Source organism: Notamacropus eugenii, chromosome 1 (assembly GCF_028372415.1).
Source record: "Notamacropus eugenii isolate mMacEug1 chromosome 1, mMacEug1.pri_v2, whole genome shotgun sequence".
Lineage (NCBI taxonomy): Eukaryota > Metazoa > Chordata > Mammalia > Diprotodontia > Macropodidae > Notamacropus > Notamacropus eugenii.
Genome location: NC_092872.1, coordinates 454,525,051 through 454,541,458, shown reverse-complemented (window position 1 = coordinate 454,541,458; position 16,408 = coordinate 454,525,051). Strand labels below are relative to the sequence as shown.

The window sequence follows — 16,408 nt, the reverse complement described above, 5'->3', positions numbered from 1 at the left end:
AAAGCAGAAGAGTGAAGGGACTGTGCTTCGCTCTTCAATTTAAAAAAAAAGTAAATGTTCTTAATATAACCTCATTTTCATCTAAGCCTGGAGCAGGTATGCTAAAGAACAGCTTTACGACATAATGTGCTGCAAATATAGAGAGAAACGTGATTCGTGACTGTCTGAGAGACCTCTGCAGACCTGCAGAGGGGTGTAGACACTTTAGAAGACAAGATCAAGACAGGCAGTTGAGGAAAGCAATCATGAACTTTTGAATAGTATACTAGAGATCTCTGCAGAGTCACAGACACGTGCAGAACTCAGCTTCTAACATGGCCCTGCATTCCCCATGTCTGCAGCTCTAGAGATTTCTAAGGGCAGACCACAGAGACAGACAGACAGAAACACACACAATCAAATGCTTTTTATCTTTTGCAATTTTCTCTATCCCTTTTTAGTTAAGAATTCATCCTCTACCTATTGATGGGAAAGGTATGTGTGATCTGCTTTTATTCAATTATTTTATTGGTATGATATTTAATATTCAGCTCCCATATCCCATCACTTTTAATTTATTCTAAAACAGGCCCGGACCTTGCGGCACGACAAAGGATTTCGGGCAGCCACAGATTGTGCAGACCTGTTCTAAACTATGTGGTAACACATAAGTCTAAATCTAATTTCTGCCAGACTGTTTTCCCAGCTCTTCTGGACAAGTAGATTGTTCTTTCCTAGGTAATTTATGTTTTTGAACACTGGGTTATTAATTTCAATTATATCTGATTCTTCTTTGCTTGCTTTGTTCTGTTGACCTATTTTTCCGTTGTTGTCTTTAAGTGAGTATGAAATGCTTTGTATGATTGCTGCTTTAAAATACAAAATGAGGTCCAAAAGTGTTATTTTATTTACCCTTCATTCCTGCCTTTTTTTATTATTTCCCCTGGTATTCTAAGTTTTTTGTTTCTCTGAAAGAATTTTATTATTTTGTCCATATCTGTAAGCATCTGTATATTTATATCTGTATCTTTGGCAGTTTGAGTGGTATAGCATTAAATGTCTAAATTAATTTTGATAGCATTGTCATTTTTACAAAAATTGGCATGACCTAGCCATGAACAGTTGTTCCTTATTTCTTGAAAGGAGCATTTTATAATTGTATCCAAACAGATATTGAGTGTGTTCTGATAGACTGGTTCCCAGAAGCATTATATATTTTGTGGTTATTTTGAATGAGAATTCATTAGCCTCTTGGATTTTGTTATTATTACATAGAAAGATGTTGATTTTTTTTTGTGGTTTTAACTTGTAGCCTATAACATCACCAAAGCTATTGTCTAAATTAGATTCTTTGCTGCTACCCTAGGATTTTCTAAGCAAACCATCATGTCATCAGCAAATTGTTCTCAATTCTAATATTTTTTTGATACCCCAATGGATTATCTTCCACATCCCAAGGTGCATGCTCCCCACTCTGGAAACTACTGACAAAGACAATGAACGATGAGCTAACCCACAACTGAACAAGAAGAGGAGAAGGTTCTATCTGGGAAATTAGGGTGGTTTTTTTTTTTTTTAACAATTCCACATTTTTCTCTAAAACACAACTTTTTTTTAACACCAATATTCTTCCACCGAGGTTGTATGGCTACAAGTCATTGAGTGTCATTGTCTCTGAAAAACTGATGCTGTAGATCACCCAAAGGACAATGCTTGAAAATGGTGCAACACATTCCAAATGAATTACACAGAAGTGGCATTAAGAATGTTAGATAAGAGCAAGAATAAACTGTGTCTTCCACTGATATCCCTGTAATGTCAAGGGAAAAGGCCTCTAGGATATGGAGTGAATCTCTTGTAGTAGATTTAAAGGATGAGGTATGGAAAATTGAAGAGGACAGGCAGGTATGAGTAGTTTATAATTTGCATTGCTGGAAGGAGTATCCATAATGATGGAACCATACATTCATGAAGTATCAAAATAAGACAGAAAAAGTAAAATGATTTAAAAAAATTTTTTCAGCTCCCTGAAATTTTCAATTAATAATAACACGTGGCCTAATATTTGTATAAGGCATTAAGGTTTACAAATCATTCTACATATATCATCCCATTTGATCCTCACAGCAACGCTGTGAGGCTGGTGCCATTATAATCCCAATTTAACAGATGCAGAAATAGGCTGAGAGGAGTTAAAAGATTTGGCCAGGTTCACACAGCTGGTAAGCATCTGAGGCAGAATTTGAATTCATGTCTTACTGACTCCAAGTCCAGTATTCCATTCACTATGCCAATGAAGTGCTCCATAAATTTTCATCTAGTGTCCTTCCAATACTGCATGATGCCTCAAAAGAGCACATTTAAGGTCTTTCCCTCTTTTTTATAATCACTTTTATTAAGTTACAGATGAGTAATTAATCTGCATTAGGAGAGGGAATTTCTACTGATAATGGAAATTCTTTCCAATGAGAAAAAGTAGAGGGAATTAATAAATAATTTAAATCAACTTTGCACTACACTGTATACACTGATAAAACCAGAAGTAAAGACCATAAAAACAAGAGACAAATATTATTAGTATTGGCATTCATGACCCATTCTGTTCTGCCATAAATCCTCTTTTTGAGAATTTAAGATTTTTGATATTTCAATGAGCATTCTATTTATATGTTTTAAACTTTCACATGGATCAAGAACTGTAAGACGTACAGGATCACTATTTTACAGAGTTTATAGCTAGAATTACCATACAGTCATTGGAATAATGCTCACTTCAGCAGCAAAGATAAGTATCATACCTCATTAGGGCATGCATTTTGAATTTTTTTTTCCAGTAGTGGAAATGAATTTGCACCAATAACAATAATAAAAATAAAGCATTTTAAAGCTAGCAAAATATTTTACATTAAATTCTTACAAAAACCCTGTGATCTACATTATTTTTCTCATTTTACACTTGAAGAAAATAAAGCTTAGGGAAGGTAAACAACTTAACCATTGGTCACCCTCTTTAAGCATCAGAAGCAAAAATTTTAATGCAAGTCTTCTTGACTCCCAGTCCAGTATTCTATTTACTGTGCTCTACACTTTCTCAAATTATTCGTGCATATCAAAAGACACATTATTTTCAAGATAGTTGGCTGAAATTAGGGATGCTAAATGGCAAGAGAAAAACCATCATGATATAAAGCAAAACCAACTTGGTTCATGTGGGAGATCAGCTCCACAGCCTCTGGCTGTATTTGAAGTATGCTCTAGCTACCTGAGCTTTCTTAAGGAAAACACAAGAACTAACTTCCTTTAAGACCTTTCATAAAAAAAAGTAGTTCCTCTAGAGTATACATGTGATCTTTAGAGACCTAGAAATTAAATTACCTGATTTAAAGAACCAAAAGGATAATGTTGTGATTTAAGAATGCCATATTAGCATTTCAAAAGTTCAGGGATCCCACAGATTACTAACTAGCCTAGTCAGGCCACTCTCTTGTATGAATGGTTCCATGTAAAAGACACAAATCTATTTCTTGCAGAGTCTAATTTACTTGAAATATCACAAAAGACAGTACTATACATTGAGAAAGTTAATGAAATTTTTTTAATAGTAACGTAATTTGTAGGAGAATTTGGGTGGTTTTTCAGAATTGTTTAGTGAGACAAAAAAATTAGCAATAAAAATGGTTTTCTAAAAGTTAAGAATGCAAAAAAAGGTGACCTACTTATTCTCTATAAGTCATTTTCCCACCAGAGACACAATTTGAAATCCAGCATTCAAATAGTTTCACCTAGAAAATACCACCACAGTTTAGAATCTTCCTTAATTTAATTATATATTGGACCAACTTTCTTTACTGCACCACCACCTCCTCCACCAAGAGACAGATGACACAGGAAAAGAGGTAACAATGTGTTAAACGAAGTGCAGAAGAGTGTCTATGCCAAACTTTATGAAGTGAGGCAAAAGTTTCCCTGGTTGAATTAGAAAGGAAGTTGTTCATTGGTTGGTCAGATTGGCCACACACGTGGTGGCCTTTTGAAACATCAGTCAGGAAACAGCTTTTCGAAGTGTGATCTCTGAACTTTGGGCAGAGGGTTGGAGGGAGAGAAAGAAGGAAATTTTCTCTCTGGCTCCACAGCAGATGTATTCACATAGAAGGAGACTATATTCATCCAAGAGAGACACAGACAGACACAGACAGTAGGAGCAGAAAACAGCTTCAAACAGACTGACTTGTGATTCTGTGGTTTAAGAGAGATCTAGTTCTCGCACCTAAGAGTCAGTATGTAGAGGCGCAGTCCAAGCGAGAGCAGCAGTGACCCATGCAGCAGAAAAACTAAAGGGAGTGTCTCAAGGGAGCACCATGAGGACAGTATGAGAAAAGGGACACTGGGGCCCTGTAGTGTGGGAAGCATAGATTTCTTGTGTTCCCTAAATTTATAACTGCCATTCTTACTGTACCATTTTTGCGTACGTCTTTGCTTTAAGCTAGTTATATCTACTGACTGACTACTAAAGGGAAGTATACTGGCAGGGGCTTGTGAACTATACAATAATATTTAGTATAAGATAGTATAGAATTATGAGCTAATACTATAGTATTAGGACTCATGGAGTACTTTGAACATGAGAGATGTCATCCAGGGGCCCAATGTGCAAATCTGTGAGTGCTAAGTTAGAAAGCTACCCCAAAACGAAGCTACATAACCAGATAATTCAACCAAGAGATTAGGATAAAATTCATCAACTTAATTCTTTAGGCAGGGAGGTAAAGTAAACATTAGTCAGATAAGACTCTGGGTAGAATCCTGCCTCTTGAATTTATTACCTATATGATCTTGGGCAAATCATTTTACTTTCCTATGACTCAGTTTCCTTATCTATAAAATGATGGGGTGAAACCAGATGGCCTCTAAGGTTACTTTCCTCATCTTTAAAATGGAGATAATATATACCTACAGTAACCATCTTACAGGGCCCTTGTGAATATCAGAGGAGATAATGTATGTAAAAGTGCTATGTGAACCTTTAAGCATCATATAAAATGCTGGCAATTATCATTGTGAGATATAATTCATTTGGACCCCTACTCTATTCCAATCAGTATCAATCAATCTGATATGATTCCATGAGGGTAGGGATTATAAATTCCAGAGCTGTGAGCTGCAGATTGTAAGATCACTTACGTAAGTACAGGAACCTAGCTAAAGGCCCTCCTCCACCCTTGTTTTTCCCTGTCATGGTGACCAAGCCCAGTGTGGTGGAGGTGACTCAATTATATGAAAAGTCTTGCATTCTATTTTTGAACCTCTGGTTTTGTCCAACACAATCTTTAAGACCACTTAGTCAGTGGAGATGCCCCATGCTTCACTCAATCTGTGACCTCTCCCCCATTGATATGTTATTTTGCCCTTAAGAGCAAGGTCTATCAATCAATGAGATTCTGTATTTCACCATTCCTCTTTTGCATATTTGGGAATCAAACTCTATAAATATAAGGTCCTAGAAGAAGGTAGCATCTCAGATCTTGAGAAAAATCTGAAGTCTGTTTCATTGAAAGGGACCTTTAATAAAGTGCTGTTGGCACAGAGCTCTGCCTCAGTTTCTCTTATTGCAAACTGGACAATTTTAATCCCCACATCATTATTATTTAAACTGAAATTAACAAGATGACAATAATGAGCTTTGACTATGATGGCTCATAGTTAGTAGCTTCTGGCTCAATTTCTAACTCTGCTAAGGATTCATTGCTGACAGGTATAGCTCTCTCCTGGGGTTCTGATTTCACTTACTTGGCTCTGTCAAAGTGAGTTACTTATTGTCAGATGTGACTACATTTTTTGGCCCATTTCACCTAGCAAATGTGCCTGCTGTTTTCAGCCTGTTCTCTCTGTTGCAGATATGAATGAAGACAGTACTAGGTCTGCCTGATAGAAAAAGCAATTAGGCACTCATGCACAGCACTGGGAAGAAATGTCCTCATCACTCCTTTGGAACTGACGATCTGGAGTAACTGGGTCATTACTTTCAAGCTACTGCAGCTGTATTAAATGTGGTCTACATATTTCTTTAGTGGAAAAGGCTTAGAAACAGAGCTGAAAAGGATCTTAGAATTATCTAGTCCAATTCCCTCATTCCCCAAATGAGGAAAAGTGATTTGCCTAAGATAATACATTAGTTTGAAACTAATTTGATAATACTAACTCATTTAAAAAGGCAGCTACATGGTGCAGTGGATAGAGTACAGGGCCAGGAGTCTTGAAGATTCATCTTCCTGAGTTGAAATCTGGCCTGGACAAATAATTTAACCCTGTTTGCTTCAGTTTCCTCATCTGTAAAATGAGCTGGAGAAGGAAATGACAAATGACTCCAGTATCTGTGCCAACAAAACCCCAAATGGGGTCACAAAGGGTCACACACTACTGAAATGTTTGAATAACCACAAAATTTGTTTAAAATTTTAGAGGCCACCATCATATCATAGACTTCCAAAAGAAACAACTTCCTACACATTCTATACATACACATATAGAAATACAAGGATTCCTGAAATAAGCAATGGAACCTTGGCTAGGCACTCAGGTAGAAGAGTTGTGATCCTTGCCTGCACAACTGCATGTCTATTTTTTCCCTCATGCTCTCAGAAGACATGTCCTGCACAGAGAAACTAGGGATCTTGTTCTGGCTTCTGTTTGCATCACCAAACTGAAACTGCCAAATCTGAGGGTTCTTCTATAGTTATCTTCCTTCTTGACCCATTTACTTGTTTTGATAAATGCTGACCACTCTCTCCTCCTGGATACATTCTCTTCTCTGAGATTTTGTGATTCTCCTTTCTTACGGTTCTCCTCCTACCTGAATGACAACTCCTTCTCAACCTCCTTTGCTAGCTCATTATCCACATTATGACCAACGTGTGAGTGTTCCCCAAGGTTCTGTCCTAGACCCTTCATCACTTACCATAGGTTTAACTATTATCACTATGCAGATGACTCTTTGTATCTGTAGCCACAAATATATGTGAATGCCTCCATGCATATGTATACCTACACACTGTGTACATACACATGTATGTGCATGCATGCATACATACATATCCCCAGTCTCTCCCCCAAACTTCAGTTCCACATCACCAATTGCCTATTAAGCATCTCAAACTGGAGATCCTCTAGAATAGCTCAAACTCAACATGTCCAAAACCCAACTCATTATCTTTCTCCCCCCAAAAAACGCCTCCCCTTCTCCAACTTCCCTATTTCTGCAAAGGTACCACCATCCTCCAGTGTCCCACATTCATAACTTCGTTATCATGTACTCCTCCCTCTTCCTTACCCCACCCATCTGGATATGTGCTGCCAAATCTTGCCATTTCTACCTCCAAATCTCTCTAATCTGGCCCCATTCTCTCTACTCCTTAGTTCAAGCCCTAATCACCCCTTTTCTTTGCAACAGTCTTCCTCATTAGTCCCCAGGTCTCAAGTCCCTCAACATTCCAGTTCATTGTATACACTGCAACCAAAGTCATTTTCTTGAAGGGTAGATCTGACCACATTACTCCCTTATTCAATAAAACTCCTGTGTCTTCTATGCCTCTAAGATAAAATAAAAACAGTCTTGTTTAGCTTTCAAAGCCCTTCCTAAACTGGCCCCCACCTATCTCTCCATCATCATTGGACATTACATTCCCTCCAGAGCTCTGCAGTGCAGTTAACCTGGCCTACATCTGCTCCTCATGCATGACACACCCCATCTCCACCCCTTTGTTTTGACTATCCCACTCCGGGGCTGCAATCTTCTTTCTTCCAACTCATACAGAGCCTCTTTTAACTCTTCCTTTAAGAGACAGTTCAAGCACCATCTTCTCCAAGATGCCTTTCCTGCTCCCCCTCATCTGCTTGTGCCTTTTCTCACAAACTGCCTTGTATTTAACTCCTTTTGTATAAACTTCTATTTATTTACTTTATATTCACTTGCAAGTCATGGCATCAGCTTCCTGATGTCATGGTCCTCTTTGAGAATGAAGGTCAAACAACTTTTATTCACCTTATATCTATGCTATATGTGTTTATATTCTCCCCCATTACACCATAAGTTCCTTTAGAGTATGGATTGTTTCATTCTTTGCTTTTGTATCTGCCTACCTAGCACAATACTTGGCACGTAGTAAGTGCTTAAGAAATTCTTGCTCTTCGAATTTCAACATCTGCTTAAGAAATAACCTTTATTTTAAAAGAAAGTATTTCACCCCTGCAGCACTGGCCTCCTGTGACATGCCAGAGAACCTGAAAAGCCAGACGTTTGGTCTGTGGTTGAAACTACCCTTCATCCTAAAGGCACCTGGCTAGAGAATCCCTTTTAGGTGGCCGGTTTACCTTCATTATGCAGAACAGTCAAAAAACACTGAAATACCTTATTTGTTTTAACAACTTCTCAGTTATTCTGCAGCTAAGAAAATGTTGGCTTCCCAGAGTTAGTTTAATAAATACCTTTCAGCTTTCCTCTGAGAGCATTCTATGGAAAGTGGCACTTTGAACTTTTAGGTCACTGCTGAAAATTATTAACATACCTCCCCCAAAAGACAAATACAACTAGAGGGCCAGCTTTACGATTCGGTGTTAGTTTTGCTTGAATGTTCAGAATAGTTATTTATTTGGGGAGTTAATGGAATGGAACGGAACACCCTAAGGAAAAATGACAACAAAATATCTGGAAATCCATTCATGTAAAAAAAGAGGAGTTATTTCAAAACAGCCATTCTTCTGACTATTTTCAATACAGGTAAAGGATAAAGAAACTCCAAACTCTTTCCAGCAGGAATGCCCATTTTAGGAGGTGCCTTTGTGAGCCATGAAAGAAATAAAATGCAGACCAAAAGCTGAATACAGCTGAATAAAAAGCATAATCATCTATTAAAAGCTGGAAGAGAACTTAGAAGTCCATCTGGTCTGACCCTCTCATTTTACAGGTGAGGAAACTGAGGCCCAGAGAGGCACAAAAGTGACAGAACCAAGATCCTCTGTCCTTCCTGCTGCCATCTTCAACCCCTTCACCATCATCACCATCATCACCACCACAATCACCACCACCACCATCATCATCACAACTGACATCTGCATAGTCCTTTAAGTCTTGTAAAATGCATATATATATGATTTCATCTGGACTTCATAATAAACTTCTGAGGGGATCTAGGTAGTATGAGCACTTTATAGTGTCAGAGGCAAGATTTTAATAAAGGTGTAATGAACTACAAGTGCAACACTCTGACCATTAGGCGGCACTGTCTCTATCACAACTGGCTCCATTGAAAATCTGAATTTTTATCTCTGCAACCGTGGGTTCAAAGGTGCTTTGACTATACTTGTGTTGAACCAGGTTTTTTTTTTCCTTAAGTTTCCTGGTAAATGCTCTATTCACAATAATTAGTGACTAACCTTCCTTTTCTAATCAAAACAGTCATATACAGGAACCAGAGTATTAGATAAGTGGCCCAGCTGTCACATGGCTAGCTGCCAGGGTTGTTTTGGTTGTCAGTACATACATGTAATCTTAAGAACCCCTATTACTTCTTTCAACTTCAAGGTTACCTACAACCCCTAATTAGGAGGCACTCCGCCTATCCTGAAATAGATCAGTTCCCTCTCATACATAGCATTATGGGTCAGCCCATCATCCCCTCCTACAACATAGGGGTTTTCTGGAAAGCAAGAAATAAGATACTTTCCCCTACTACTCCAAAAGAATACAAGCATGCAGAGTAGTAAATACCATCCACCTTCCTGAAACAGAAGCTCAAGAACAGCGTTCTGCAGAGCACTCACAGGAAAAGGGGCCTCAGGGGGAGACTGCTAAGGGGACTGATTCACATTTTTAATTATTTAAAAGGAGAAAACTCATAGCCTTTTATTTAAAAAGAAAAAGATTGGGGATAAGATTCACTGCTACATTCTCCACTCTTAAATCAGGGTCAAGAATAAATGCTCACACAGTTTCATTCCTGTGCTTAATCCTCAAATAATATTTCAATGCCTCATATATACTGGACATTTTAGGCACTTAACAGAATATTTAAATGATAAAGCTATGGTCTAATACCCCAAAGAAATAAAAAATAGAGGAAAAGGACCTACATACACAAAAATATTTATAGCAACTCTTTTTGTGGTTGCCAAAAATTGGAAACTAAGGAGGTATCATCTTTCTAGGGAAAGTCTGAACAAATTATAGTACCTGAATGTAATAGAACGTGATTATATCATGAGAAATTATGAAACACAATTTCAGACGAAACAAGGAAGACATTTATGGAATGTCAAGGGGTCCCCCTGAACTTGTCTTTCCTAGTTGTCACATTTTCTAGAAACAATGAAAGCCAGGAGTCCCAAAGAAGGAAGATTGAAACCCTCCATTCATCTTGGAAAGAGTGGTGATTAACATGCAAATTTATTTTGCCTGACTATGTAAGAGATATAGTAAGGGATTTCTTTTTTAGTTTTTTTTAAATTTGCTCAAAGAGGTATGGGGAATAGTCAGTCAACAAGCATTTATTAAATGTTTTCTATGTGTTGGAAATACAAGTACATGCACAAAGAAAGCCCCTTCCCCCAACGGAGAGACAAAGGAAGCTAAAAAAAACTGGGGAAGGGACTGAGAAGATGAAGGCATTGTAGAAAAGTTTTGGAGAGAAGTCACAATCAATAAACATCTATTAAGTACCTACTATGTGCCAGCACTATTCTAAGTGCTAGAGATACAAAGAAAGGCAAAAGACAATCCCTGCTCTCAAGGAGATCACAATTTAATGGAAGAATTTAACACCCAAACAACTAGGTAGACGCAAGCTATGAAGGGGGATCAGAAAAGACTACCTGTACAAGGTGGGATTTTAGCTGGGACTTAAAGGAAGGCAAGAAGGCAGAGATGAGGAGAGTATTCCAGACATAAAGGACAACCAGTGAAAATGCCCAGAGTTAGGAGATAGTGTCTTGTTTGAGAAATAACAAGGAAAGCTGGAAGGGGGTGGGGGTGATGTAGGTGGTAAGGGTAATGAGGTATAAGAAAGACTAGAAAGAGAAAGTGCAGATCATGAAGGGCTTTGAATGTCAGATGATTTTACATTTGATCCTGGAGGTGATAGAAGCCAGTGGAGCTTACTGAGTAGGAAGGGGGTGATGTGGTCAGATTTGCATTTAGAAAGCATACTTTGGCAGCCAAGCAGAAGATGGACTAGGGTGCAGAGAGACTTATGACAAGCTGACCAACTAGTAAGTTATGGCGATAGTCTAGAGTTGAGGTGACAAGCATCTGCACCAACATGGTGGAAGTGTCAGAAGAGAGAAGGAGACATACGCAATAGACATTATAAAGATAAAAGCAATAGATGTTATAAAGATAAAATCCACAAATCTTGGCAACATATTGCATACAGGTAATGAGAGAGACTGAAGAGGGATAAGTTAATAAAAAAAAATTTTCTTACCATACAAATATACATAATAAAACTATTAGATGTTATTTATTAGAGACAAAATTATGATTCTTGATCTCTGAATTTTTATTCTATAAAAGGCAATATTAAGGAATCTTCCCTCCCTAAATGCCAAAAATGGAAAATATTTCTAAAGATCCCCTTTCTCTGGGCAAAATTTTAACTTTAGGTTGTGAATAAGAAATTCACACAACAAATATAATGAAAAACATAATACATTTATACATGTGGGTCTCCAGTAACTTGATCATAACTACCTGAATCAAAATCTATACATAAGTTGTTAAAGAGTTCCAGGGTAGGTTTTTCTTCCTTCTTTAATCCAACAGTTAAATATGATTTTGTATTTAAAACCCTAAGACACATTTTGGCTTTATGTAAGAAAAACCTTTTAATGATTAAGAGTTATCCTCTGGCATACCAGATCTAGAGCCAAAGGATCTGAGTTCAAATCCCAGTTCTGCCAGTTACTGCCTGTTTAACCTCGGAAAACTCGTTTAACCTCTTTGTGCCTGTTTCCTTATTTGCAAAAGGAGGAAATTAGACTAGATGACCCCTAAAGTCCCTCCCAGTTCTGAATGTATCTAAAATCCTATTTAAAAAAAAAAAGCCAGAAAGCTTTGTTTCAAGAAGTAATTGCCTCAGTGTTTCCCTTCACTATAGGTCTTTAAGCAAAGGCAGCTAGATGACCATTTGTTGAGTACTGTATATAGAAGAAGGGATTCAAGTTAAGGTCCTGGCTGGATTAAAGAGTTTCAAAGGTCTCTTATAATTCTGTAAATTCAGACCACTAGCTTTATCTATATGAACCGCAGGTATTTAAAAGACATACAGCATAAAGCAACTTATGAAATCCAAAACTAAGCGGACCACAAAAGGTTCAAGGCAGAGAAGCCAATTCCAGTTGCTTTAGAAACAGAAAAAGCAATAATGTACCTTAAAAGATTTTCCGCACCAGTTCTCATCCGAACAGCTTTCATGATCTGTTGGTTTAATGCAGCCCTTTGATTCTGAAGTTTGCTTCGCCCTGTCTGAGCCAGGGGGTTAGAACCCTAGAAACAATAAGAAATTGTTCATCAGAGGCCAATAGAACAAAAAAGAAAAAAATCATATTTCATCTAATTTCATCTAATATTAAACTTTAAATTGTGAGCTTTAAAAATCCTAAGATGGAACAAACTATTCACTCTAACTGAATAATGGAATATTTAGTCTCAAAGCAAAACCAATTGCCACATACATCCAAAATTCTGAAGATCAACAGAGTGATTGTCAATTTAAATTCCATGTCTTTTTAAATTATAATCTGCTTTGGTAGTTTGAGAGAAAGGCTGAGGCTGAGCTGAGATTCTAAAAAATGAAACTGTGGGTAGGGATAGGTAAAAAGAAGCAATTATTCAAATTAGGCATAAAAGGAAAGACTGATACAGAAGAAGAAAGATGGGATTGAGGGTTTGTAGGGCTGGACCCTTACTCCACTGGAAATGGATTAAAGAAGGAACAACATGCACATGTAGAAGAATATAAAAGTCTCCTAAATTTAGAAAGAAATAAGAGGGAGAGGGGATAAGATAAGGGAGGGGCCTTTAGACGGGTATATAGGTTAAGAATTAGGAGGGTGGAAATTTTCACATGGAAGCTGACATTTTAGGTGTCTTGAATTTTTTTTTTTTTTGGAGAGGGGAAGGCAAGGCAATTGGGGTTAGATGACTTGCCCAAGGTCACACAGCTAGTCAGAGTCAAGTATTTGAGGTCTGATTTGAACTCAGGTTCTCCTGACTCCGAGGCCAGTGCTCTACTCTCTGCACCATCTAGCTGCCAGCCTGATGTCTTTCTTTTCTTGGCCTCATTAAAGGGGCCATGCCCTGACTACTTCTTAAACAGGCCTATTTAATGAATGGGTGTTGCCTCACCCTAACTGACTACCTGCAAAGACCTTGGCCTAAAGGGCCCAAGGTCTCCCACTGCATCCTGGGTCATATCCAGTCATCCTGATGAATATCTGGTCACTGGATTCAGATGACTGTGGAGGAGAAGTGAGGCTGGTGACCTGCACAGCCCTCCTTCACTCAAAACAAAGTCAAGTGCATGTCACATCATCATTTGTCTGATGGCATGGTCTTCGGCAACAAAAGATGAACGCAACGACAAGGAGGGTGAAGGAGAGGATATGGGAGGGACTCTTACAGGGGTGAGTAGATTAAGGAATGGAAGGGCAAGATAGAAGCAAATTAGACTCATGAGGAGGGATAGGGTAAATAGGGGAAGAAGGATAGTGAGGAAAAATAGGATGGAGGGAAATGTACAATGAGCAATTATAACTTTGAATATTTATTTGTGTAAACATGTGTACATAGATATATATGTATGTGCACATATATTCATATTAATTGTAGCCTTCTCTAGGAAAAAAGTGTGGAGGGAGAGAGAAAAAAATAAAATAAAACATGCGCAGCAGAGAACAAAAGAAAACTTAGAAGGAAGCACGGAAAAGCTGGGTAGTTTTAAAACAACATATAGTATTTATTACATAGATTTTTTTTTAAAAAGCAAAGTTTGAAATGGTAATTAATTGTCTTATATTGAATCCTCTATGTTCTTCTGTGCACACAGAAATGTTTTCTTTTTCTTTTCTCATTTTGTATTTAAGTTTAAAATGAAATTTAAAAAACTTTTAAAAGAAAAAATAAATTAAATTATCATCTAATTTGGTGGAATTTTTTTAAATTACGGTTTATTTCCAAGAAGGAGTTGGTAGGTAAAAGTAGCTGAAATCGGAGTACATTCTTTATAGTTTGGTCATATGATTATCATTTCTGCTGTTCTCTACATACTCTCAAATCCTTCCACAAATAGCCAATGTGCTCTCAATCTTAGGAAAGGAAGAAATGGCCCAATAAATCATTATATATTTATTAAACTCTACATACCAACCACCCTACTAGGAGGGGGGGGATAAAAATTCAATAAATCAAACAATCCCTACTCTCAAGAGGTTTACATTTTAAAGGGGAGACAAGTACACATGTAAATTTATATAGAATAAATATCTCCTTTGCCACTGTACCCTAAGGACTATGGGATCTTTATATCTGACTTAGAGCTAAAACCTTCCCTAGGTATTGTCTCTCACATTAGAGTGTGAACTCTTTCAGAACAGGGACTGTCTTACTTTCCTACTTGTATACCCAGAGTCAGCAGAGTGCTTTGAACTTAGGAACTTAATAAACTTTTAAAATTCATTCCATTCTACAGATATACATGTATGTATATGAGTCATTTGCATAGACAGGATTGTTAAAACCATGCAGAGAGCACATGAGGGAAGAGAAGAAGGCCTATTTTCTTGGGGGAATACTCACAGTTAGAAGGTATCATATGAATGATGAACCATCAAAGAAAAATGAGAAACAACCATTCAGAAGACAGAGAACCAGGAAAGAATAATACCACAAAATCCCAGAGAATAGATTAACCAGGATATGGTCAATAGTGGTCAAATGAAGCAGATAGGTCATGAAGGACCTAAAGAACAACTGAGAAAAGACCAGCGGATCTAAGACCACTAGAAACTTTAAAGAGAGTAGTTTAGTTGAGTGACAAGCTAGGAAGTCAAATGGCAAGGGACGGAGGAAGATGAAGTGAAGATAACGAGCAAAGACATTATTTTCAAAGAGCTTGGCAGAGAAAGGAAGGAGAAATATAGGATGATATCTTAAGGGGATGGTTGGATCTAGTTAAGGTTTTTTAAGAATGGGGAATACTTGGGCATGTTTAAAAGCAAGAGAGAAAGAACCAGCAGATAGAGAAAGGCTGAAGATTACAAAGGGACTAATCTGCTAGAAAAGATTAGAGGAGATGGAGTCAAGAGAAAATATAGAGGGATTGGTTTTTAGCAATGCAAAGGGCCACCTCATTAAAAGACTGGCAAAAAGGAGGATGATGATGTCATAAAATTTTGAGATGAAGAGTAAAGAAGAGGAATTTCATGGCAAATGAACTAAAATCTCCAAGTAAAGTAATAGGCAAGATCCTAAGCTGAGGAGGATAAGGAGGGAAAGAAGTTTGAGATGCCTGAATAGAGATGCCTGAATTGAGTGAAATGGAATCAACCGGGGGGGGGGAATAAAAAGATTGCCTTGCTTGCAGTGAAAGCCAGAATTTAGAGAAAATGAACTTATAGTATATCCAATCAACATGGTTATGTGATTTCCTTCATCTCTGTTGAATGGCATGTAATTAGGAACAGAAGGTTTAGATGATAGATAAAATCCAGGGTTGGAGTTTAGCAAAAGATGGGCAGCAATAGAACAAGGGAGCAAGGGATTCAAAGTCAATGACAGTATAGAATTGAATGGTTAACTCTAACAGAGTCAATATTGGAAAAGGAGGAAAACCAGTGTAATGCCTGAGAAAAGTACTGAGAAAAGCAGTGAAGGGATTACAAACAGAATTGAGAGTGAAGAATTGGTTTAGGAGGGGTAAAACATGGGAAGAGATAGGATGATCAGTTATAGTTAGGGACAGAGGAATGTCAAAGTTTTTGATTTAGGAAGTGGATCCCTTGTGGGTAATAGTAAGATCCAAAGCATAGATGGCTGAAGTAGAAAGGAAGGATCTAAGGAAACTGAAGAACTGGCCATCTTGGCAGCACTGATATACTCAAGAACTGCTTTATTGGTGGCCTCTAAAATGATGTATTAGAGATGAGTCATATTGTCCCTTCCACTGAGATGTGTCTGCATAAGAATTTACTGCACTTTGCCACCTCTGGATTCCCTCTCTCATTATTTACTTGGATATTGTGCCTGTTCCAGCTTAAAACATCAAAACCTGACACTATCTTTTAAACCATTAAATGATTCCTAATAAGAAATACTGACATCTAATTGGGTTCCTTTTAAATAAAAGTTAACTGTAACTTATCTGAAACAATATAAAGACTG

At 37.6% G+C, this 16,408-nt stretch overlaps 1 protein-coding gene across 1 annotated transcript in view; it reads right to left on the bottom strand.

Annotated features, from left to right (window-relative positions):
• RHPN2 (rhophilin Rho GTPase binding protein 2) overlaps positions 1-16,408 on the bottom strand; it is a 71,624-nt gene that overhangs the window by 32,520 nt on the left and 22,696 nt on the right. The window contains exon 2 of the mRNA XM_072632051.1: positions 12,399-12,514. Within this exon, the coding sequence (XP_072488152.1) occupies positions 12,399-12,514 (116 nt within the window). The remainder of the gene's footprint in view (positions 1-12,398; positions 12,515-16,408) is intronic.